General features: G+C 39.8%; 2 protein-coding genes across 4 annotated transcripts; both read left to right on the top strand.

The window, feature by feature from the left end:
• The first annotated feature begins 34 nt into the window (after window positions 1-34).
• On the top strand, window positions 35-9,518 carry btbd9 (BTB (POZ) domain containing 9). 2 transcript variants are annotated; one of them, XM_044106884.1, is made up of 11 exons: window positions 35-204; window positions 507-715; window positions 1,945-2,308; window positions 3,010-3,277; window positions 3,352-3,571; window positions 3,770-3,889; window positions 5,520-5,629; window positions 5,757-5,946; window positions 6,275-6,382; window positions 7,379-7,457; window positions 7,616-9,518. In XM_044106884.1, exons 2-11 carry the CDS (start codon window positions 531-533, stop codon window positions 7,811-7,813), a joined length of 1,842 nt encoding a protein of 613 aa, XP_043962819.1. In that variant the 5' UTR covers window positions 35-204; window positions 507-530; the 3' UTR covers window positions 7,814-9,518. The 2 variants fall into 2 exon arrangements, with proteins under 2 accessions (XP_043962819.1, XP_043962820.1); XM_044106885.1 differs by lacking the exon at window positions 35-204 and having other exon boundaries at window positions 487-715.
• A 752-nt stretch (window positions 9,519-10,270) lies between these two features.
• Window positions 10,271-21,938, top strand: LOC122825031 (AN1-type zinc finger protein 3-like). Of its 2 annotated transcripts, XM_044106082.1 has the most exons (7): window positions 10,768-10,830; window positions 13,467-13,507; window positions 17,308-17,342; window positions 17,492-17,683; window positions 18,895-18,960; window positions 19,053-19,223; window positions 19,961-21,938. In XM_044106082.1, exons 3-7 carry the CDS (start codon window positions 17,336-17,338, stop codon window positions 20,113-20,115), a joined length of 591 nt encoding a protein of 196 aa, XP_043962017.1. In that variant the 5' UTR covers window positions 10,768-10,830; window positions 13,467-13,507; window positions 17,308-17,335; the 3' UTR covers window positions 20,116-21,938. The 2 variants fall into 2 exon arrangements, with proteins under 2 accessions (XP_043962016.1, XP_043962017.1); XM_044106081.1 differs by lacking the exon at window positions 17,308-17,342 and having other exon boundaries at window positions 10,271-10,830.
• Window positions 21,939-22,456: the final 518 nt, after the last annotated feature.

Genomic DNA, 22,456 nt, shown 5'->3' with positions numbered 1-22,456 from the left:
GCGGCGCTGCGGTTTATGTTCAAACTGGGGCAGGAACCGGAAGTTTTCCTCCCTGGTAACGGTATCAATTTCCAGTGTTGTGATGTCGGCCGAACCTTGAAATTGCTGCTGGGTTTTATTTTCTTTCAAATCGCGAAAAATTAACTCCGTCTTTATTTATCAAAACAGCTGAAAACACAACCGGAAGTGGCTGTTAGTAGTTCGGTAAGTTTTAAACGCAGAATGATGTTAACAAACAATCCTGGTGGTCAGTTAGCCGTTTGTTAGCGGCTACAAACCGGCACAGTCTATGAAGTAGCACTTTCTTGTGTTTAATATTTTATATGTGTTAACATATATGAACTGTGAGGTAAAACATTTGTTGTTTAATCATATATTTCTTGCTGAGCCGCCGAGTTCAGTGTTATTAGCATGTAGCATGCTAACGGTGCGGGCTTCCATAAAATGTCCCGTCTGCTTCAGGTTTCAGTCACTGGGTTTGTTTTCATGTCTGCTCTGTGCGTTAGATGTGTCTGGGGAAACCTTAGACCATGAGCAACAGTCATCCTCTGCGGCCTCTGGCCTCCGTGTCGGAGATCGACCACATCCACCTGCTGTCGGAGCAGCTCGGAGTGCTGGTGCTGGGAGAGGAGTACAGCGACGTCACCTTCGTTGTGGAGGGAAAGAGGTTCCCGGCGCACCGGGTCATTCTGGCGGCTCGATGCCACTACTTCAGGTACCACTTCAAGTTCGGGTACTTCGGTCCTGCTGTTTTTCTGTGGACTAAGGGATTTCTGCAATTGATAGGCTTTATTTAAATTTCTAAAATACTTAGTCATATATGAACTAGTAGTTTTCTATAAAAACAAAATATATTTGTTTTGAAATAATCAGTGTTGTTTATTGTCCCTTTTTTCCATGACACACATTGTTGCTGATATGTCATTATCCACCAATTTAAGTTAAATGGATTCAAATTTAATTCTGAAAAAAATAGCTACAACTAAAACATTTTCACTAGTATTTAATTCAGTTAAAATATTTTGTATAAACAAAAGGAAAATTAAATTTCATTGTATCATCCAAGGATATTCAAAAATTTGTTGTGGATGGTGATGCTATGGGCTAAAACGATCCCCAGTAGCACTCAGTCTTACAACTAATCTGAAGAGGCCTCTGACTGAAGACTGTTTATGACTGTCATGTCATGCTAACAGCTCAATATCAGGGCACCAGAGATGATATTCCTCAGTAACATGTCCTGGATTAAACCATTGATTCTTGGCTAGCACTACTTATACACTTCATCTGCTTTTGGTGCTCCTCTTTAAATCTCTGTGTGGCTGTTTGGTTAGAAAGGCGGGCAGAGAGATGTTGGAGTCGGGAATATGACTCATTGTCCATCATGATGGATGGAAGTTATTAAAAAACACCTTGTTGTCATGGTTGTGCTTCACAACTGGTTTAAAGAAAAAGCTAAAATCCTTCCAGCTGAACAGCATCCAAAATCAGAGGGAAAGAAAATGTTGAAAACCAACCTAATTTATTAATGTACCTTATCAAGTCCAACATACTGCCACCATGAGAGGTACAGTCCTATAGCCATTATATGAATACTTACTTTTCACAGCAGTTGGTGTGCAGCTTGATCATTTAGAAAACAAGTGACATCTGGCTCCAGTTTTAATTTCATACGTAAATGTTGTAAATATAGTTGCAGTTTATCAAATATAATCTATTTATTCCTGAAGATTAAACTGATTATATTGGACTTTTGGACAGAAATAATCATCTTAAGCTACGGTGATCACATGACACAACGCTATTCTCTCAGTTTCCTTCCTTCTGATTTTAAGAATTAATTTCCCTGTGAGTCTGTAGCCATCTGAAGTCCAAACGTACATCTATCAGTTACACCCTTCTGATTAAATATAGTTATCACTCTGATCTCTGTGCCTGCTTCAGGGCCTTGTTGTACGGTGGGATGAAGGAGTCCCAGCCCCAGGCTGAGGTTCGTTTGGAGGAGACCCGGGCTGAAGCGTTCTCCATGCTGCTGAACTACTTGTACACGGGCCGGGCCAGCCTCAGTTCTGCCCGGGAAGAGGTGCTGCTGGACTTCCTGGGTTTGGCTCACCGCTACGGCCTGCAGCCTCTGGAGGACTCCACCTGCGAGTTCCTGCGCACCATCCTGCACATCAACAACGTGTGCCTGGTGTTCGACGTGGCCAGCCTGTACTGTCTGAGCGCGCTCAATGAGGCCTGCTGCGCGTACATGGACAGACACGCTCCAGAGATTCTCAACTCTGACGGCTTTCTGTCGCTCTCCAAGGTAACATGATGGAGCTGTTCTCATTACTTACTGCTGCAGAGAAAACATTCATACAAGTTATTTAACATTTGTGTTTGTATTTTATCTCTAATAAACTGTTCTGATTGCTTTTTATGTAGTTATTGATTTGAAAACTCTAACGTGACAAGTTATCGCTATGATTTACTTTTATTTTTAAGTTATATCCATACCCTATAATAACACAAAATTGTACAGTTTGAGGTAATATTAAAAGCAATGTTGTGGGGCTGCAGCTAGTGATTAAGTTAGTAATTTATTATTCCAGTCAAAAAATGGCACATTTTGCAGATTCTTCATTTAACCACTTGCACCTTTTTTATATGGTATTTGAAATACATTAAAAAAATGTAATAAATTATAAATCTCATGTAGGAAAGGATGCATCTTCAACTAAAAAATTACAGATATAAAAAGTTCAGCCCTTTCTGCTTGAGTTAGCATCAGTACAGTTTAGAGTTAAACTGATTATTTAATGTTAAATTCAAATTTTGTATATTTTTTGTACAATTTTGGCTTACTACTGCTCGGACTGTGTTCTTTCAGCAAAAGCCTAATCAATTATCAATTCCTAAATTAGTTAATAATTATTTCAGTCATTGATCCATCCTATTAATTGTTTCAGCTCTTCAATGTTGGCTTTCTAAATCCTACCCATGTTTTATTTGAATATCTTCCTCCAGGTGGCGCTGCTGACTGTGGCCCGTCGGGATTCCTTTGCTGCCAGTGAGAAGGAGATCTTCCAGGCTCTGTGTCGGTGGTGCCAGCAGCACGAGGACGGGGTGGACACACAGGAAGTGATGTCAGCGGTGCGGCTGCCACTCATGACTCTGACGGAGATGCTGAACGTTGTGCGGCCGTCCGGCCTGGTGAGCCCCGACGACCTGCTGGACGCCATAAAGAGCCGCTCAGAGAGCCGCAACATGGACCTGAACTACCGGGGAATGCTCAGTGAGTTCTGCTCTGTCCGGACCCGCAGAGCGGCTTTAGCGTTTCTACATCACTGTCTCTGTGTCTGATCCCAGTCCCAGAGGAGAACATCGCCACCATGAAGCACGGAGCGCAGGTGGTCAAAGGAGAGCTGAAGTCGGCTCTGCTGGATGGAGACACCCAGAACTACGACCTGGACCACGGGTTCTCCAGACACCCCATCGAGGAGGACGGTCGCTCCGGCATCCAGGTCAAACTGGGCCAGCCGTCCATCATCAACCACATCCGGCTGCTGCTGTGGGACAGAGACAGCCGGTGAGAAGGCCTGCATCACCAAAGGAAATTAAACTGTGGCTGATAACTGTTGCTTTTACAAATGTTACATGATGCAGTTTATCTAGAACATATGTTGAGTGGAAGGCACTGTCTGATTTAACTGATTTTATTCTCGTTCTAAAGGCATTTAAACCAGTCTCCAGTAAATCTAACCAGTAGGATATGATATTATTTCAGGTCGTACTCGTACTACATCGAGGTTTCCATGGATGAGCTGGACTGGGTTCGGGTCATCGACCACTCCAAGTACCTCTGCAGATCGTGGCAGAATCTGTACTTCACTCCACGAGTTTGCAGGTAAACTAAACTTTTATTTTCTCCTGGTTCAGTTCTGCTCACTGTGGTTACACCTCAACTCAAACGTTTAGGTTAAAATACCATTCAGATCTGTTTCATTTGAGCCTCCATTTCTGTTGAATATAACTTGTGAATAATTCTAGATATTCCTGCTCAGTGATTTGATTCTCCCTGTAGATAATTTCACTTTCACCAGGTGGAATCTGTAGTGTGATAATCCTGTAAGGTGATGAGTTAAACATCTGAAGAAATGTGAGGTGTAACTCTAAATGGGTTGATATAGCACATATATTATAGTAAAATAGCAAAAACAATCAATTTAGGCTTGACTTACATTTTTGTTGTAATTGTAATTTAGTTTAATCTTTACTTATCTGGTTTTATGTAATTTCTAATCTGTTAATTTGTTATTTCATAATGTTGTGTAACTGGGAGTTGCTGTGGGAACTGAACATCTGTTTCTAACGTTACCAGGAACTGGCTTCAGTTGTGATGGATGCAAACAAACATGATTAGATGACTCATTCATAGCCTTCATAGCATGCTGCTACAAGGAGTCGCAGCATTCTGCTGTAATTTGGATGTTACATTTCCTGATTTTTACTTTGATTATATTTTAAGCAGTGCCCTCTGACCTGCTGCAAAGACATAAATCTGAAGTACAATACTTTTAACTTTGTGTTTAGACTCTCAGCTTTGTCATCTTGGCAGTGTAAAATATTTAAATGTGATTTTTTTTTTTTTGTGAGTTTAAATGCCTTTGAGTGGTTTTGATGGCGCGAGCATGAAACTGGAAATAAGATTAGTCTTGGTTCCTGCTGCCGCTGTTGTTCAACAGGTCTTTAGAAATATGTTAAGGCCTCTAATTAAAGGAAGATGTGTTTACATGTGTTATGAAACTTTAGCCCATAAAAACAGACTGACTTCATTACGACTGGATGTATAAGAGAGTTCATGTATAAATGTTTGAGTTTGGACTTTTTCATGTTCAAATGATGAGATCATTATGGTATGATCTCATTATCATACCATGTTGTTATCTGATTTATTACAAAAGATAAAGCATTTTTTTTCTACAAACTAAATATACCTCAAACCTCTAAGTTCATAACAGAGCATATAAAATCCTTAATTTAAAAATAAATGTGCTTTTGTTTTGCAATGACTATATATTTTCTAAACTTTTCTCTTATTGTTTGAAAACTTTCCAAAGTGATCCAGAGTTGTTAAAGATCTCTGTTGAACATGATTTTGTTCATTGTGTTCATATTTCTACATTAGAAAAGGTGCATATGAGCTCATTTCATTTTGAGATGTATCCTGATTCATAGTTGAGACTAAATGTGTTAAAATGTTACAAATTTAGAGAAATAAACAAACAAAACAAGGATATTTTAATGTTTTGGATTTTTTTTTGTCTAATTTTTTGTTGACAGCTGTTTATCTCACTCAAAAAAAATTCTTTATAAACTTAAAGCGGTTTACGTCCTCTCAACCAAATTAACATTGTTTCTCATTTTGTGTACCAAAATGTCTGTAATTTTTAGTCTCCAGATTTTATTTTTTTTGTTTTCCTGTCTTCAAATTTTGGATGTTTTTTTGATTTAATGTTTTTTTTGTGTGTGTACAGATATGTTCGCATCGTTGGAACACACAACACGGTCAACAAGGTGTTTCACCTCGTAGCTTTTGAATGCATGTTCACCAACCGTCCATATACGCTGGAGAATGGCCTTGTGGGTAGGTTTGTGGCTGAAAACTTGCTTTATATTATTAGCTTTCATGCGTAATGACCGTAATGTTCCTCTGTGAAATCATTGGACTCAAATGTCACATCCTGCCTCTGATCTGCTCCCACTGCTCTCAGTTCCCAGTGAGAACATTGCCACCATCGCAGCCTGTGCCAGTGTGATCGAGGGAGTGAGCCGCAGCAGAAACGCTCTGCTGAACGGCGACACTCGCAACTACGACTGGGACTCGGGCTACACGTGTCATCAGCTGGGCTCCGGAGCCATCGTCATCCAGCTGGCCCAGCCCTACTCCATCGGATCCTTAAGGTCTGCTATGGGTCGGGTACCGTGTCAGGTTAGGGTTAGGGTTAGGTATGGTAGGAGTAAACAATGCTTTTCTGTTTTTAACTAAAAGTTATCAGGTCAGGGTTTTTTTTTTTAAGATTTTGAGGAAATACCAGTGATTCATGAAACTGGGTATTTTTCACTCATTTCTCATGTTCTCATGCCTCATTTTAATGTCAGTGGTGTAAATTGAAAAGTGAGTGATGTTGATGTGAAGTAAAATCTGCCATTCAGGCTTTGAGCTCACGTTTCATTCCGTACGTTAAAGTAAATCTAACTTTACTGACTATGTTTCCCTGTGTTGATCCAGGCTGCTCCTCTGGGACTGTGACGAGCGTTCCTATAGTTACTACATTGAAGTTTCCACCAATCAGCAGCAGTGGACGAAAGTTGTGGATTGCACCAGAGTGGCCTGCCAGTGAGGAACCTCTCATTCCTAATGCTCCAACTCCTGCTAAACCTCAGCAGGAATCAAGTTTTATATGAATCTGTCATGAATTTAAGCTTTTAATGTAATGTTAAATCTTAACAATTCAACAAAAGGCGAGTAAACATAAGACTACAGATTTAATCGCTGCATAAAAATGAAGTTTGTCAGAACGGCTCAGAGTTTTATTCTAGAATGCAGATATATACTGTCTAAAATTATTTGTTTGAACTTTTTTCTTGTGAAAGTTATTTAAAGGGGCGGCATCATGTATTTTCCAGGCACACGGTGCAGCTTTATAGAACAAGCATCTAACTATGTTACCTTCAGTTGTTACAAAAGTGCTATACACATCAAATATGACCTAAAAAATGACTGTCATTTAATGAAATGAAATTGGGCCAGGGTCCTTGGGCAATGTAGACCAAAGATTCACAATGCTCACAGTAACGTAGCACCTCTGCGGTATCACCAGTAGAGGGCGTCTCCACAGGATTGTGCCATGCTTGGTGGCCAACTCGGTTAAATTATTTTTTTCTAAATGACAAACTAGAATCATACTAAACCTAACAAACAGGGTTCTTCAGTAGTGATGTCATTTCCTCCCAAACTGCACCATTAGAGGTTTTCTGGTCACACACATCGCTCCAGTGATGTGTGTGACCAGAAAGTTTTAAACACACCAGAAAATAATAAAAGTTCTGAATGTTTTCAAGCTGGATGATCGTCTCTGTTTTGAAGTCGATAAAACACAAAACTAGAAACATCCCAGGATGTTTTGCAATCATTAAATGGTGGCTGCCATCTTCTTGGGAAGTCAAATGTGTTGTGAGACTTGGTCATATAGAGCAGCAATCAAAGTTTTTTCTGGGTTTTTCCTGAACTGGATGATTTTCTGCAAATATAAATGAAAGGAATCATATTTGTGATCTGTTGACTCACTCCTGAAGTAGAACAGTTTAAAACTTATTTTAATATTTGTTGCAGATCGTGGCAGACTTTGAAGTTTGAGAATCAGCCTGCTTCCTTCGTCCGTATTGTTGGGACACATAACACTGCTAACGAGGTACCTGAGCAGCTGAAAATCTGCTTTCTTTAACATTTCAGAGAATTATTCTGTTCTCCCTGTGTCTGGTGTCTCTGCTGCCAGTGCAGATCTTTTAAATCTGAACTAGATCTCAGGATATTTGCTGTGCTTTGACCTCTGTCTGAACGTCTCTGCAGGTTTTCCACTGCGTCCACTTCGAGTGTCCCGCCCAGCTGGACATGAAGGTCGCCGAGGGCAGTCCACTTTCGGATTTGTTTGATTCTAGTGCCGCCAACCAGCAGCAGCGACTCCAGCGACCTTCACGCACACACAGCCTGATGCCCACCCAGCCTTCCTCCTCCTGTCCATCCTCTTCCTCACAGTTCCACAACTAAATGCTCTCAGACCTCTGAATGCCATTTTGCACAGCTTTCACCATCCAGACTGCACTGCTCTGATGCTGCTAAGGTCCATTGTCTCGTTGTTCCAGTCCATCATCCCTCTGTCATGTGTGCAGCAGTAGAAACCTGTATATCTGTGGCAGCATACTTTATTTATATCTCCTGTCTTCCCAGTTCTCTGACCGAAATATAGTTTAAATGTACTGACATGTACATTTTATGAAGGTACTTTTCATCATTGCAGAATCTTGAAGTCTGATTTATTATTTTTTTCTTTAACGACGAGGCAAACACTGACATGATTATGCTGTACTACTAAAAGAAAGCAGTCAGACCAGGTAGGGAAGGGAACAGCTATGTGAATTTGATAAATTCATACTAATACCTTTGAAGAACAAAAAGGATTCAATACTTATTAAGCTATTTTTTAGGAATTTGTCTTAAAAAAAGAGATCCAACTGACTTTTCTTACCATAAACATAACAGAGTTACAATCATATATTTTTTAAAGTTTAAAAGCTCATTCTTAAATAAACCCACTAGAGCAGGGAAGTAAAAGCATCTTGTTGCTTTTTAGGTGCAAATAAAATTTATTCGGGTTATGCATTTACATATGGAGTAATAACTGAGAATTTGAATATCAGGCTTTCGTACGCTAAACGAGGCAGATGCTGATATCTGGTGCCACTTTTGATAAGAATTCACACAATAGATGAATGTTATAAGCGTTTAAGTTGCTTAATATAAATAATTGGGGGTTAAGTTTGCATAAAGACATAAATCAGGGCTCAGAAGCTCGGACCAAATTAACATATGCACTACAGCTGCCTGATGTGAAGAGTTGAAATATAAGCAGCTGCTGTTTGCACTTTATTTTAGGACACAGAAATAAAGTTTGCAGATTGGATTTTCTGACTGAATTACAGCTCTAGAGTTCTGATTGGGTGTCTTTATTCGTAAGAACAATTAATTTAAACTCTTAGTGGTTTCTGGGGGATGTAGTAAGATTTTCTGTTTGAGATTTTTTTATTTAAATAAGCTGTTCTGTGTTTATTTTTTTCTTGTGTGCATTGAAGTGTTGCACTTTTGAGTTTAAAGAAATCTTATTAGATTTGTTCAGTGTTGTATAATGAGAAATAAAATAATTAGCTCTATTGTTTTCTATCTTACCACCTCCTCTTTACAGTGTATAAGATTGATTAGCTGGTTAAAGTCTTCCTCAGTAACTAAATGAAATAGGGCTGTTTATTCTATAATAGAGATGATATCCCATAGATTTATGAATTTCTTAGTTTAGCTTTTTGCATATATTATTTTTGATCAGTGATGCTGATTGTGTTTCTGCACTAATTGTTCTACAAACTGCTTCTCAGTAATGTGATTTTTGATTTTTGGAGATCAACTAACAATGCTGGTTGTGATTTCTGTGAAGGGGTCCTGATGTGCCCGTGTGGAAAGCTGCTGTTAGTCGTTAGCTGCTGTAAGTGACGTCTTTCATACAGGCGATGCAGTGACCTTGATCTCCTGAGTCCTCAAAGCTTCTGTTACAGAACAAGCTGTGCTGATTGATTAGTAACTATGTGTTCATCATGCTTTAGGCACTAATGCTCTGTTAGCTCATTAGACGACGTTAATACTACCTAATGAGAGGTTGTTGTTGTCATTAAACTTTTAATAATCTTTGATTTTGAAACTTGAATGGCTCACTGTGGCATTTTCTTTAAAATTGGTATTGGAACAGTTTTTATTTCTTTTTTAAATTGTGCAACACATTTTGGACCCACATGGGTCCCACGTTTTACCCAGAGGAATCCTGCATCAAGACAACCAACGTGAATCCATTGTGAAATCTCCAGATGTCTGCCCATCCCCTACTTCTATGGGTCCTGTGTTGCAAGTGTTGGTTGAAGGTGTTGGTTGATAAAATGGGTGAGTTTTGGATATAGCAGCAATCCTGAAATCCTACTTATGCAAAGTGAAGTTAGTAACACATTTACAAATAGCAGTAAGTAAATGTATTATCTACTATTTCTTTCTATCTTTGGCAACTTGCATCTTTCTCATTGGTTTTTGCAGAAATTTTAAAATGGATTTTAAAAACCTTTTTAAAACTTTTTCTTTTATAGTTTAACCCATTTAACCACGCACAATACATCATACGCTTATTTTTAAAATATCAATGTTAAATTTCTTTGATTTAGTTGATTAAAACTTTCTGTCTGAGTTTTCCTCAGGTAAACAGATTACAGCAAAGCCAATAATCACCACTAGGCCGCCCTATTCACAGTCTAGCCTTATTTTAACGTCAGCTGCACAAAAAAGTTTAATATTTTCATTTATTTCCTACTTCGGTTTTATCGTGTAATTTTTAGTTTCTAGCTTTATTCTGCTTTTGTCTCGTCGGTCAATATTGACATTTCTGGTTTGATGGACGCGTTTCCGGCCTAACGCAACGTACCGGCGACGTGTGAATGGGGGTGGTCCTGATCCGCTGTGAGGGGAAGGCCTTGGTCTATTTATTTTTTCTTTCTTTTATCTCACCCTCCCACCAATTTAACGTCGCCATAATTGTGTTTTATCTGTTTCTCCGGACGGCTGGTGGTCATTTCCCGTTTTTCGGCGCGGTGTAAAGCACCGAGACTCCCCCCATTTCTCATTCCGCTCGCCGATCGAAACGTCCTTATGTCCAGCTGATTGCTTTGAGCACCGTTCAATTATTCCACTTCAAACCGAGCCGTTTGTTCTTCCCAACGGCCGAAACGGACCACCTTCACCGCCCTTCCTCCTCGAATTGTGGACTTTAACGGAAACAAACACTCTGCCTTTGTTTTGTTTTGTTTCTTTTGGTTGTTGGACCGTTTTCCTCGTTCAAGGACTAGGCCCCGGACTCATCCCCGGCCTTGCGTTTCCATACTGGGGCTTTTTGGGGGGTTGTTGGAAGTCATGGGAGACACAAGTGAACGGAGCAAAGCTTCCTCTCTACCTCCCCGGTGTCCCTGCGGATTTTGGGGGTAAGTGTTTGAGCCGGTATAAACTAGATTAAACCCTCTATCTATAACCGAAAAGTAAATCCGGATGAAATGTTCTCAGCGGGTTCAAACCCATTGTTGTTGTTCTATCGAACAGGCCGAGGGTGGGGGGTTGGGAAGTTGGCTAATAAATACACGTTATCGCTTTTAAAACAACAAAATTTCATTACATGTATGGATACATGATAGATAAATGTAATTCCGGTGGTGGGTTTTGTTTTTCGCTTTAAAAAGATGGTGTTTTAAATCCGTTCGCGAAGCCAGGAGATGACGTACCCGAGAGAGAAAATGATTTATTGCCAGCAGGTTTCTTTTAAACGTGCCATTTTGTCCTTAATCCTTGAAAAGAAATATAAATAAAAACTACTAACAGGTGTTTGCATATATTATAAACAATTACTTCATTCAAAAAAGCCTTTAAGTATATTCAACCGTTTTTACAGTCGGTTTTGTCAAACTAGTGGATGTGTGTTGCATACCGGATGTGATTCACTTATGTCTGCTGTGTTGCCCCATAGGAGAAATGACTTCATATGATCTTTAATCTATTCAGCAACGACACAAACAACTGTCAGTTTGTTTCTCTCCACCATTATGCTACTCACTGCATAGAAACGGAGTGTTCTCAGCTTATCTCCGTTTCATTACTAGACACACACCGTTTTATCCCTGATTAATGGAGGCCACCTTCAGACAGGAAGATACTCCCATGTTTTCTGTCATATGACTTGTCATTTGGGAAGCAGCCACCTCTCACCCATTTGCCCAGTATTCTGGGTGTAGTTGGCAAACCTGAGCCCACCTGTCAGTGTCGGGTGACCCAGATGGTACCGTTGACTGTTAATGACTCTGGCTGCCTCCACTCAGAATAACACCTGCCTGAAGCCGCAGGCCGGCCTGACCCACCTAACCTTCTGGCTGCATTCAGCTCTGAACAGAACCTTCCTTACAGGAATGGATGTTAACCTTTAACGTCGTCCCTCTAAAAAAACCCAAAAAAACAACAGTTTAATTTTAGATCCTGTTGAGCTTTCAGCTTCTTAATGGACCAATTCTCTCTCTTAGGCCCTTCTTTCTGTTGTAGCTCATAAAATTCACATTTTGAGATAATTTTTTTAACCAAGTCATTCTCAGTCTTTGCTTTAATTTAGCATTTAAGGCATTAGAAATCCATATATGCTAGTGTAAGTTTCATTTTCAATTTATGACCTTTTATCTTGATATTTAAAAAGTGTTTTTGAATATTGTTACTTACTATCATCTTTTGGACAGTTTGAACGAGTGCCAGATATGTGTATTTTACTATTGTTGAATCTAAGTAAAGATAATCTGTGTATCATTGTAACCAGTGTTATGAGTCAGTCCTATTGATCTGGTTTTGAAACTTAAATCGAAAGTGTAGCTGGGATTTATTTATTTATTTATTTTGCATTTTTTTCTTATAACTAGTTCTAGATGAAAAATTGATTTAAAAAAATCTTACGTCGGTAAAGTATAAGAATTCACAAATCCTCATTCAAAATTTCACTTTTTGTTTTAAGTCTAAGCTTCTGATTCCAGTATTTCTATTGAAACAAAATGTTTTTGTGTGAACTTTGGTTTAATTTCAACAAAAAAATAAAATATATTTATGGGTAAGAACTTTAATTATGTTGTCTCACAATAGGAACTCCAAGGTGTGAAGACGACGACTCGGTGTTTTAAATAGTTTTCATTCCAGTCTGAACTTTCTCAGGCCAAGTTTGGATCAGATTTTAATCTTGATGAAACAAATATTGAAATAAAACAATCATCACCCTGTTGAAGAGCAGAAATGTATTCCTACTAGTCCTGCAGCATTAGTGCCATAACCTCTGTAGGAAGAAAAATGAGGGGAAAATCCCATGAAGTTTTAGTTTGTGACCCATTGACAAGAGTGACAGGTGACAGAAATGCCTCAGTGTTGTCATGGAGACTAACGAGGGGTCCAGAACGGGACAGAAGCAGATGAAGGTTCAACATGGGAGGAAACCCAGAGCAGAGCAGATGTTCTTCTAGAACAGCCATCATCTTAACATCACAGCTTTTAATGCTGATTCATAGTTCAGTCGGGACATCAGAATCACTGAAAACACATAGAACGCAGATTCAAAAGGTGGACATTTACATCTGTTTTCGTGCATTGTCTTCATTAAAGCAGTCATCCAGTGTATTGAAATGAAGCAACAATAACTGTGACATAATTAGTTGAATCCAGACATATGGATATCTGGTGTAACAGCAGTTTTCTGTTTCTGTTTGTCTTTGCTCGACTGGGACTTGAAGGAGCAGTTTCCAAAATAATGTTAAAGTAAATCAAGCTTCCTGGCTATAGAGGTTATGAAAGCTGTTATATTTCACTCAGGATGTGAGATAACTGTCATCTGAGATGTTGAAAATGGGCTTAATCTTACTGGCTGTTATTTATGAAAGAGGAAGGTAGTTTGTTTTTTTTTTTAGTCCCATTTATTATTCTGCTGTGAATGAACATATTTTAAAAAACATAACTTTGTGTTTTAATTTAGCTTTTCCACTTTCTGAAACAGACTCTGGATGTCTGAGCTGTTTAATAACTGTTACTGTTTTATCTGTTCTTACAGGTCCAGTAAAACCATGAACTTATGCTCTAAATGTTTTGCTGGTGAGTCTTTCTAACAGCTTTATTTGTTCCAGATTGTTCTTGCATTTTATTACTTGGTGTCAGTACAGTAATGGTAGAGAACAGCAGGTGCCAGGAAATTGTAAAGCAGATCTAAGAAATTCAGTTTGTAGGCTGGAAAAACCATTTCTCATAAAAAATAATGAATTTGACTTAATTAGTATCTTTGATTTTTCTCCTTCCTTTTAGTAAGGTTGAATTGTTATGCAGGCTTTCTTAGGCCTCACCACATGAGAACTTTTAATATATTTAGACAACAAAGTTTAGTTACCCCAGGGTGTTGAAAGTGAGGCTCGGGGGCCATTTGTAGGCCCTAAACCAGGGATTTCAAACTCCAGTCCTCAAGGGCCGCAGTCCTGCAACCTTTAGATGTGCCTCTGCTGTGCCACACCTGAATAGAAAAATTAGGACATTAGCAAGGCTCTGGACAACTGATCTACACAAGGAGGAAGTAATGAAGCCGTTTCATTCCAGTGTTTTATACTTGTGGCTCATCTAAAAACTGCAGGACAGCGACTGGAGGACTGGAGTTTGAGACCGCTGCCTTACACCGATCTTGTGTGGCCCCTTCGACCACGACTCAAGAATATGTTTAAAGAAATTGGAACAAAACTGAGTTTTAGAATCTACTTACAAAATGTTAGCTAACACAAAGTGATCATATTTTCCAAGCTCTATGCCTTCATTTCCAGTTTCATACTAAATAGGGCCAAATCTGCGCATTGATTATTACTTTAAAGAAACACATTTGCTTTTAATTTCAGTATCTGAACTTGGCTAAATACAGCAAGATCTTCCAAATGAAGACTGGCCTAAAGCCTGTTTTACTATTGCTGAGAACTGATAAAATAATTTCTCAATTTTCTTCAGTTGAGCCCAGAATAACAAGCAAACTGGTTTCCTTTCTTTTAACAAGAAAATTGTGCAAAAAACATTTGAAGTTTTGGATCTATGATCACATTTCTACAAAATGATGATTGATTTCTTTATTTGTTTAATTAAAATAGTTCATGCTTAGTTTGATGTTGACAACTAAAAAAAAAAGATTAAAAAAATTGTTTTTAAAACTAATACTTTTCTGGTAAGACTACTTTTGAATTGAAGATTTTGTCTAAAAGTTTGGTCACCCCTTCTCTAACTTGTAACACCAAAGGTTGCAGAGAGACGGTAATGTTCGTCTTGTTTTTTTATTAGTTTTAAACTCCAACGTGACGCTCAACTTGGTCATCTCTCCACACTAAAGCCTCCTCTCATTCTGTGATGTTTGCCTTTTTTTCTGTTTACCGCTAACATTGTGTAGAAGCTGTAAACACATACACCATACTCCAGGTTTAGCACCACCTACAGGTGTGGAGGAGTAAAAGCAGTGTTTTTTGGCCGCTTGTAAACATTTCCATCTGGGTGGGGGCTTAATGATGTTTTACTGATATGAAGCAGTTCCTGAATGAATCAGTCGATGTTACAGCCATCCCCAAGCTGCACAGAAAATGTTGGTTTCTCTTCCTCAAACCTTCGTTATGTTTAATCTTTCTGTACAAACTGAAATCAGTAAAAACCGTTGCGATAAAAATAACTTCCATGTAAAAGATCCTGTCCTCTCAAGCTTTCTCCTGCTTTTTTGCATGCATTGGACCTGATTACATTAAGACATTTCTGCTGAGTACTAATATTTGCTTTAAAACCTTCTCAACTGCATATTTAAGTTTAGTTTAAATATGCAGAATAATTTAATATCTAAAATAAAACTAGTTAGTTCCTCCTTTTACACGTTTCTGTTTGGGGTCTAGTTTTTCTCCAGTGGTTAGCACGAACACTTGTTGCTTAACTACAGTCGCCACAATTTACTGCAGAGATTCAAATCCCTGAATGCGGCAGGTGAGTGCATGTTGGGTGCGTTGCATCGTTGGTTTGCGGCGGTGCGTTCAGGTCCCCTGTGACGGCTGCAGCAGAGCTGATTAAACGACAGATTCCTGTTTTCAAGGTGTTTCTCTGTCATCCCAACCCAAAGCCAATACAGCTGAAGGGAGATGTTGAGTCATAGATCAGTTGATTGAAGAAAAGCTGAAAATAGTTCCTTGATAATGAAATGTGACTCATGTAGGTTATTTTAAAACTGGTTTGAAAAGTACCAGACTCCTCCCGTAGTTTCTGGGTTTCTCCGGTTATAAAGTTGTTTTTAGATTTTCTTTCATTTCCCGGACAGAGAAAAGCCCCAGTTAAAGTTTAAACATGCTAAGAAATGCATGAAGTTTTCTCTAGTCTGGCTGTGGTGGATGGATGGAGGATGCACTGCAGCCCTGTCTGTGTCCATGGCAACCAGTGGGTACTGCAGACAGAGGACCTAAGGGCCCGACTCTGAGGCTCCCACCAGAGACAGCGCCGCTGCTCAGAATAGACCCAATACACACCAGTGTGGAGCCGAGCAGAAGTGGGTTGTTGCAGATCAGCAGCCACTCTGAGCTTCAGTAACCAGGCTGCAAACAATACCTGCAGGCTTCAGGAGAGTCTGAGGCCAAGCGCTGGTTTCCAAGGTGACCAAAGGGTTTTTCTACTAGGCGGGAAGTTACTTGGAAATAAGAAAAACAACTTTTTTCCACCTGGAAATCTAAACTGAAGTGTAGAGATGCACTGATCAGTGTCAATGAGTTGTCATGTTTGAATTGCTGACATACGATGAAAACAGAATTATGAAGTTGACATTTTAAACATTCATTAGCTTCTTAAACCAGCAACACCGTCACTGTTAGCATGGGTAGCATTATTAAAACAACAGTATTTATGGATATTCCTTTATCTTGACTCATCCCCAACTTTCTGAAATGAAAGATTTTCAGAACAAAATTTTAAACCTTAAAAGAATTAATCTTTACTGCAAACAGCCTTCCTGTTATCTATTAAACTCTCTATTGAAGCCTCTATGAACTGCAGACATGTCCTGACATGTTTCCTTTAAATGGTTTCTTCCATTGTTCCTCCAGTGTTGCCAGACTGGGCTGGTATCCCCCCTTTGGGCCAGTTGTTGAAATTGCTGCTTTTCACAACATTTGTTGTTTTTAGAAAATGTTTATAGGAAAATTCTGTCAAGATAGTTCTCATCGTGTAGCAGAAAAGCACATTTGCGTGCATATCCTTTCACTCATTTTATTCATTCATTTTGAAATGTCTATAGTGTTGAACGTGACATCATCAATGATTAATAATAATTGGTTAATAAAGCATTATCATGTTGTAATACATAAATAAAGTTTGATTTGAAAGGGCAAAAAAACATAAGTAGTGTTTCATGAATTGAAATCTGCACTTAAGAAAGTTGTTCCCATCACCTAGGTGATTTTAAATACGAGACATTCACTGATCGGTAAAATATCAGGTTTTTGAGTTTTCAACTTTCCAATGAAACTGAAGATCAACTAAATCTGATCACTTTCTCTGTTAGTTAATTGGTTTCATTTACCAAGAGATCAATGTTCATACCAACTATCCTAAAAGACATGAAGCTGGTAAATTAAAAAGTGAACTAAATAAATATTTAGTGGCAAATATGTGAACTGAAATTTCCAAACATGATTGTTTTTTCTGCTGCATATCAGTCAGTTAATAAATTATTCAAATATCAGGAATGTTCTTTTGGTGTTTTAAGATTATATTTAAGAATCTAACGCGAGATCTTCAGATGCTGCTGATTCAATAAGGTTCAAGTCTACTGGGTCAAAGGTCAGCATGAGGAAAGTCGCCTTAGACTTGAGAGCAAATGATCTGAAGATCTAATCCTTTCTCCCCAGCAGGGAGAAGTAAAGGCATGCAAGCTGCATGAACGGTTGTGAAAATTTCTTATTACACTTTTTATTTTTATTTTTTAATGTTTTAATTACTGCATAAATAATTTTTCGTGGCAGGATAAATGCGGCTCATTAACAGTTGAGATTGCAGTGTGGTGATGCTTTTCCCTTCCGTCTCTGCGTCCAGATGTCCAGAAGAAGCAGCCAGAGGACGACCTCGCCTCTAAGCCCATCCAAAGTCCCGGGAGTAGCCAATCATCCGTGTTCAGCAGCGACAGCAGCAGCAGCAGTAGCCAGTCCCTATCGTTGTCGCTGCCGCCCGGCTCGGAGCCGCCGTCAGCTGCAGAGTCAGCGGCCATGTTCTCCAGCCGGACAGAAGGTAAACATCGTCATGGTTACCCTGTTCACTGTTTTAACAAGCAGTTTTTAAGGCATCAAGTCCTAAAACTGCATAACGTACAAGTTACAAAAATAAGTGCAGAATTGAATGAAATGTAAGTGTCTAATATGAAGCTGATGGCTTGGTGAGAGACTTTGATGATGAAGGAAGACTGGACCTGATGATGTTTGTGTTTTGTGTCCAGTGGAACAGTGCAGAACTACAGAGCCTGACTGCTCTAGAATGTAAAACTTTGACTGGACTAAGCTATGAAAGGCTGACTGTAGAAATCACAGGAAGAAGTCATAGGTTATGTTCATACAGCTAATCTGGATGCTCTACTCAGATTTTTTGCTGAAATGTAATATTTTTTACAAATAATCAGCTGCATATTTGATTTAATACCACATATAGAAGTGGCTCAAATCGGATTTCTCAGTGGGATAAAAAGATCACAATTGATCCGTTCAGACGGCCATGGAAAAGTCTCATATGGACAAAAGAAATGAATTTGAGTTGCATTTGCCTGCTGTGAGAACATAGAGATAGTCAGATCATCACTTCATCAGATCTATTCATTCATTCATTCATGCATGCATTTTGCCTTTGTGAAACATTTTGTGATCCATATGTCTGAAAGATGCTATAGAAATAAACATTTACTTTTACTAATTTAGCACTACACAAATTAAAAGCATGAATCTGTTGTGTTGTTTTACATGGACATGTTGCTAATCATTTTTTAAAACTTTTAAGTTTGATTCATTAGAAAAGATTAAATAAAGATCCTCAATATTTCGAGCTAGATTTTTACCATCTTGCTTAATCCTGTCACGGTTGCTAGGCAACAAGACAAATGTAAGGTAGGGGTTGGAATAAATCTGAAGCTCACTTCAGTAGACAGTAGAGGGCACTCTATTGTAGATACCGGCCCTTTAATGCATGTTTAGGACAAGTTGTACTGCCTCAGGTTAGAACATTGATCTAGACCTGTAATGTGATGAAGAGTATTTGATCTTCATTTCCTGTTTCATGTCCAACCAGAATCCTCAGATCTCTGACAGTAGCATCTTCTGCCTTCATAACGGTTAAACCTCGTGTTTTCATCATTATGTTGTTGTTTCCAAGGTTTTCCCTCCAACAGGCTGTTGGCAGTGGAAGCAGGTCATTTCTCTGTGTGTATCTCTCATCCTGTGATTGTCCATCTGCAGGCGTGACGTCCACAGAAACGGCCCAAGGCACACTCTGCACACCCACAAAACGCCCGCGTGAATCAGGTAGGCGTCCGCCCCCTCCCCGCCCGCCGCCCTGCATGAGCTGCCCCACTTCCAGCTCCACACACACGTAACCCCGCCGGTTGTGTTCACAGCCTCCGGCCCAGAGAGCGAGGCCACGCCGGAGAAACGGCCGCGCACAGAAGAGAAGGAGGGGAACGGCGAGGAGAGCCGCGGCACGCCCAAACAGAAGAACCGCCGGCGCTGCTACCGCTGCCAAACCAAACTAGAGCTGGTTCAGCAGGAGCTGGGCTCATGTCGCTGTGGTGAGTCCTGCAGAACTCCAACACAAACAAAGCACTGAACGTTAAACAGCACTGCAGCAAGCAACCCATTCATTTAATTATTCTAAAGATTAATCAAGTAATCTGACTAAAAAAAGCACATTCTGATGATTTTTCATTTACCTAGTTAAGCCTTTCTTTAAGTAATATTAGAAATGCATTAGAAGATGCAAAGGAAAAATTATTTACTTTCTTTTTAAAATAAGAAAATAAACATTTTATTTCCTAAAATGCAATAAAAACCCCTCAATTTTAGCTTCACCTAGTGGAAATTCTGTGGGGAAAAAATCTCCTAGTAAGCTTATTTTGGTATAAAAATATTAATCCTTTAATTGACAAGAGTCAGCAGATCAGCCTAAAATATATTATTAAAAGGCTGAGCTTTTCACATGTTGATGTTTTAGCTCCAGATTCATCCTTTGCTACCAATAATGTTATTTCCTTTAAGGTTGTACAATTTTTATTGTCATTTAAAAATGGAATTAAATGTATATATTTGCACTTTCTTGTACATTTTGAATATTGTGTAAAATATGCTGAATTGTCACAATAATATAGTGGATGACATAACAATCATGCTGCATTATTAAAATGAACAGTTTTCATCTTTTCATTTGTTAAAATCTAAACATGCAGAACTGTGAAGCTGTGTGACAAAACATGGAAGGTTCTGAGCGTTTCCTACGTTCCCGCCTCACTGCGCTCCGTTTTTCCTCCAGGCTACGTGTTCTGCATGCTGCACCGTCTACCTGAGCAGCACGACTGCCTGTTCGACCATCTGGGCCGCGGCCGCGAGGAGGCCGTGCTCAAGATGGTGAAGCTGGACCGCAAGGTGGGCCGCTCATGCCAACGCATCGGGGAGGAGTGCTCCTGATTGGCCGACCCGCTCCACAGACCAGGCACTTACAGAGGAGGAAGACCGGGTGGGGAGGGGAGGGGCCGGGTGGGCAGGGCGTCCTGCATCTGACCCAATAAATGTGGATCTAAGCTCGGTGCTGGAGCTTTTGCTCTGTTCCAGGCCCCGCTCAGCATGTTCACACACACACACACACACACACACACACACAGCCTTTACCCCACCCTCCCCTCCTGGAGAGGACGGACCCGGTCAGACTCGTCGCCATGGTTTCCTCCTCTTCTCTCCGTTTCTCTCTCCATCACAGGAAGTCCGGTCGAACGGTTCCGCCGCTCGGCCCGCTTTCATCTCTTCTTCCTGTCCTCCATGACTCGGCCGCGGTGGGGGGGTTAGGCTCCGCCCCGCGGCCGCTCCTCAGGTCGCCATCAGGGGGTTGGAGTGTAAAACCTGTAACCCACCTTCCTCTTCCTCATTTCTTCTTCTGTTCCTTCCATGACGTTTCTGTCCACGCGCAGCGTCACAGCGCCCCCGCATGGCGTTGGGTTCTGTGACGGTGATACGTTCTGTTTTTCCCAGCCAGTCCCTGCCTTGGATCACCTGGACTAAATCATAAATATTAATATTAATGAGGAAACAAACACTAAAGGACGGAGTCCGACAGATCAACCCTGTAGCAGATCCTCTTCTCCCGCTGAGTGGTACACAGACGACGACGCGACTTCATTTTGTTTTCACTGAAAGTGTTCGACACCAAAACGGCGTCTGAAGTTCATTAGTGCTGAAGTGAACTGAAATCATTCTGCAGTTATTCGTTCTGTTTGGGACTGCAGGAAGCTGTTTGGAATGTAATAATTAGCATCTTATTTCATGTTTATATTATTTTTTTTTTTAGCATAAGCCACCTTTTCTGCTTCTGAGCTTTCTTTTCATCAGAGAAAACCAGGATTTAAAAAAATCAATTTAAACCTGGGATGTTTGCCTCAGCTTCTGGTGTTGTCATAGCAACCAGCTATGATTGGCTGAGCTGTTTCAGATTTAAACTGATTCTGTTTTTTAATAATGCTTCACGTGGTTTTGGCTGCAGAGACGAGGTGAATTGTTGAGTTTGGTGGTTGGTTCTGACTGGGCCTCTGCAGCCCGCCTGTTCGGACTTTGTGCTGTGCATATTGTTCAGTTTTTTTTTTTCATCTGTTCTTCAGAGACTCTTCTAACGTGGCCGTTTGTGGCAATGCAGACGTTTTCTTCTTCCTCTTCGTTCTTAATTTGGGCATTCAGCACCCGTGTGTGTGCAAAGGTTTGAAGTTGCAATCTGTTAAAAACAGGCTCGGAATAACCGCACGGTGCAGCGTTACCCACAGAGCATCATGGGTAATGCTGGACTGTACGTTTTGTTGTAGGATTAACTGAGAAGCGCAAAGCAGAACTGGAGCTTCTGCAGCGTTGCGGGTTGAAAACCTGTCCTTCACCACTTTACTATGCTAACCCTCAGCACAACCGGATTATTTCTTCCCTCCTTCGCCTCTCCCGTCTCCCACGGCGACGCAGCAACGAGAGAGGGTTCTGGAGAAGTTCTGACTGGTTCTCATTTCCATGCGTTTCTTTTTCTTTGAGTGTTGATGAGAAATGGAAAAAAAAGATTATCTTTATGTACCTTTTTAAAGAAGAAAATTATTTAACCTTATATCAGTTTGAGTTACTTACACCCTAGCATAGAGTGGCATATTTAGTTAAATGTATAAAGCAAGAACATAATTCTGTCCTATTTTGTTTCCCCTCTTAATTTGATCATGTTCCACTTTTGTTTTTCTGATGAGGAAATTAAACTGGATTAGAGGATGTTGCTTTTGTGTTGGTGTCTAATTATTTCCATATGTTTGTCAATACAAACCTAACTTGTACCGGTATATTGAAAAGTAAGGACCAAAACAATCATCTATTTCAGTAATTCTGTAACAAAAAAAAAAAAAGCACTTGATGTTTTGAAGACGGTAAAATTCAGAAATTCTTTTTTTAATCAAAAGGGAAATGAAATGTAACTCATATCATCCAAGTACCTTTAGTGTTGCTGTCGACGGTAATCCAGTGGGTTGGAAGGATCTCCAGTAGCAGTCAGTCTTGCTGTGAATCTGAAGAGGCTTCTGACTGAAGGCTGTTGCTATATGACTGTTATGAGTATGACATGCTAATAGCCCCGTTTCCAGACAGCAGAGATATTTCACAATAACATGATCTGGATGACATCATCAGTTGTTAGCTAGCTGCTAATCTTCCTCTCTTTCTTTTTGTAGAAAAATCTTTGAGATCTTTAACTTTTCTTATGTGAAGGTAACCATCAAAGAAGTCATTGTAGAAACAAACT

The sequence above is a fragment of the Gambusia affinis genome, linkage group LG22 (assembly GCF_019740435.1).
Source record: "Gambusia affinis linkage group LG22, SWU_Gaff_1.0, whole genome shotgun sequence".
Classification (NCBI taxonomy): domain Eukaryota; kingdom Metazoa; phylum Chordata; class Actinopteri; order Cyprinodontiformes; family Poeciliidae; genus Gambusia; species Gambusia affinis.
Note: the sequence above shows the minus strand (reverse complement) of the source record. Positions and strands in the feature narration are given on the sequence as shown.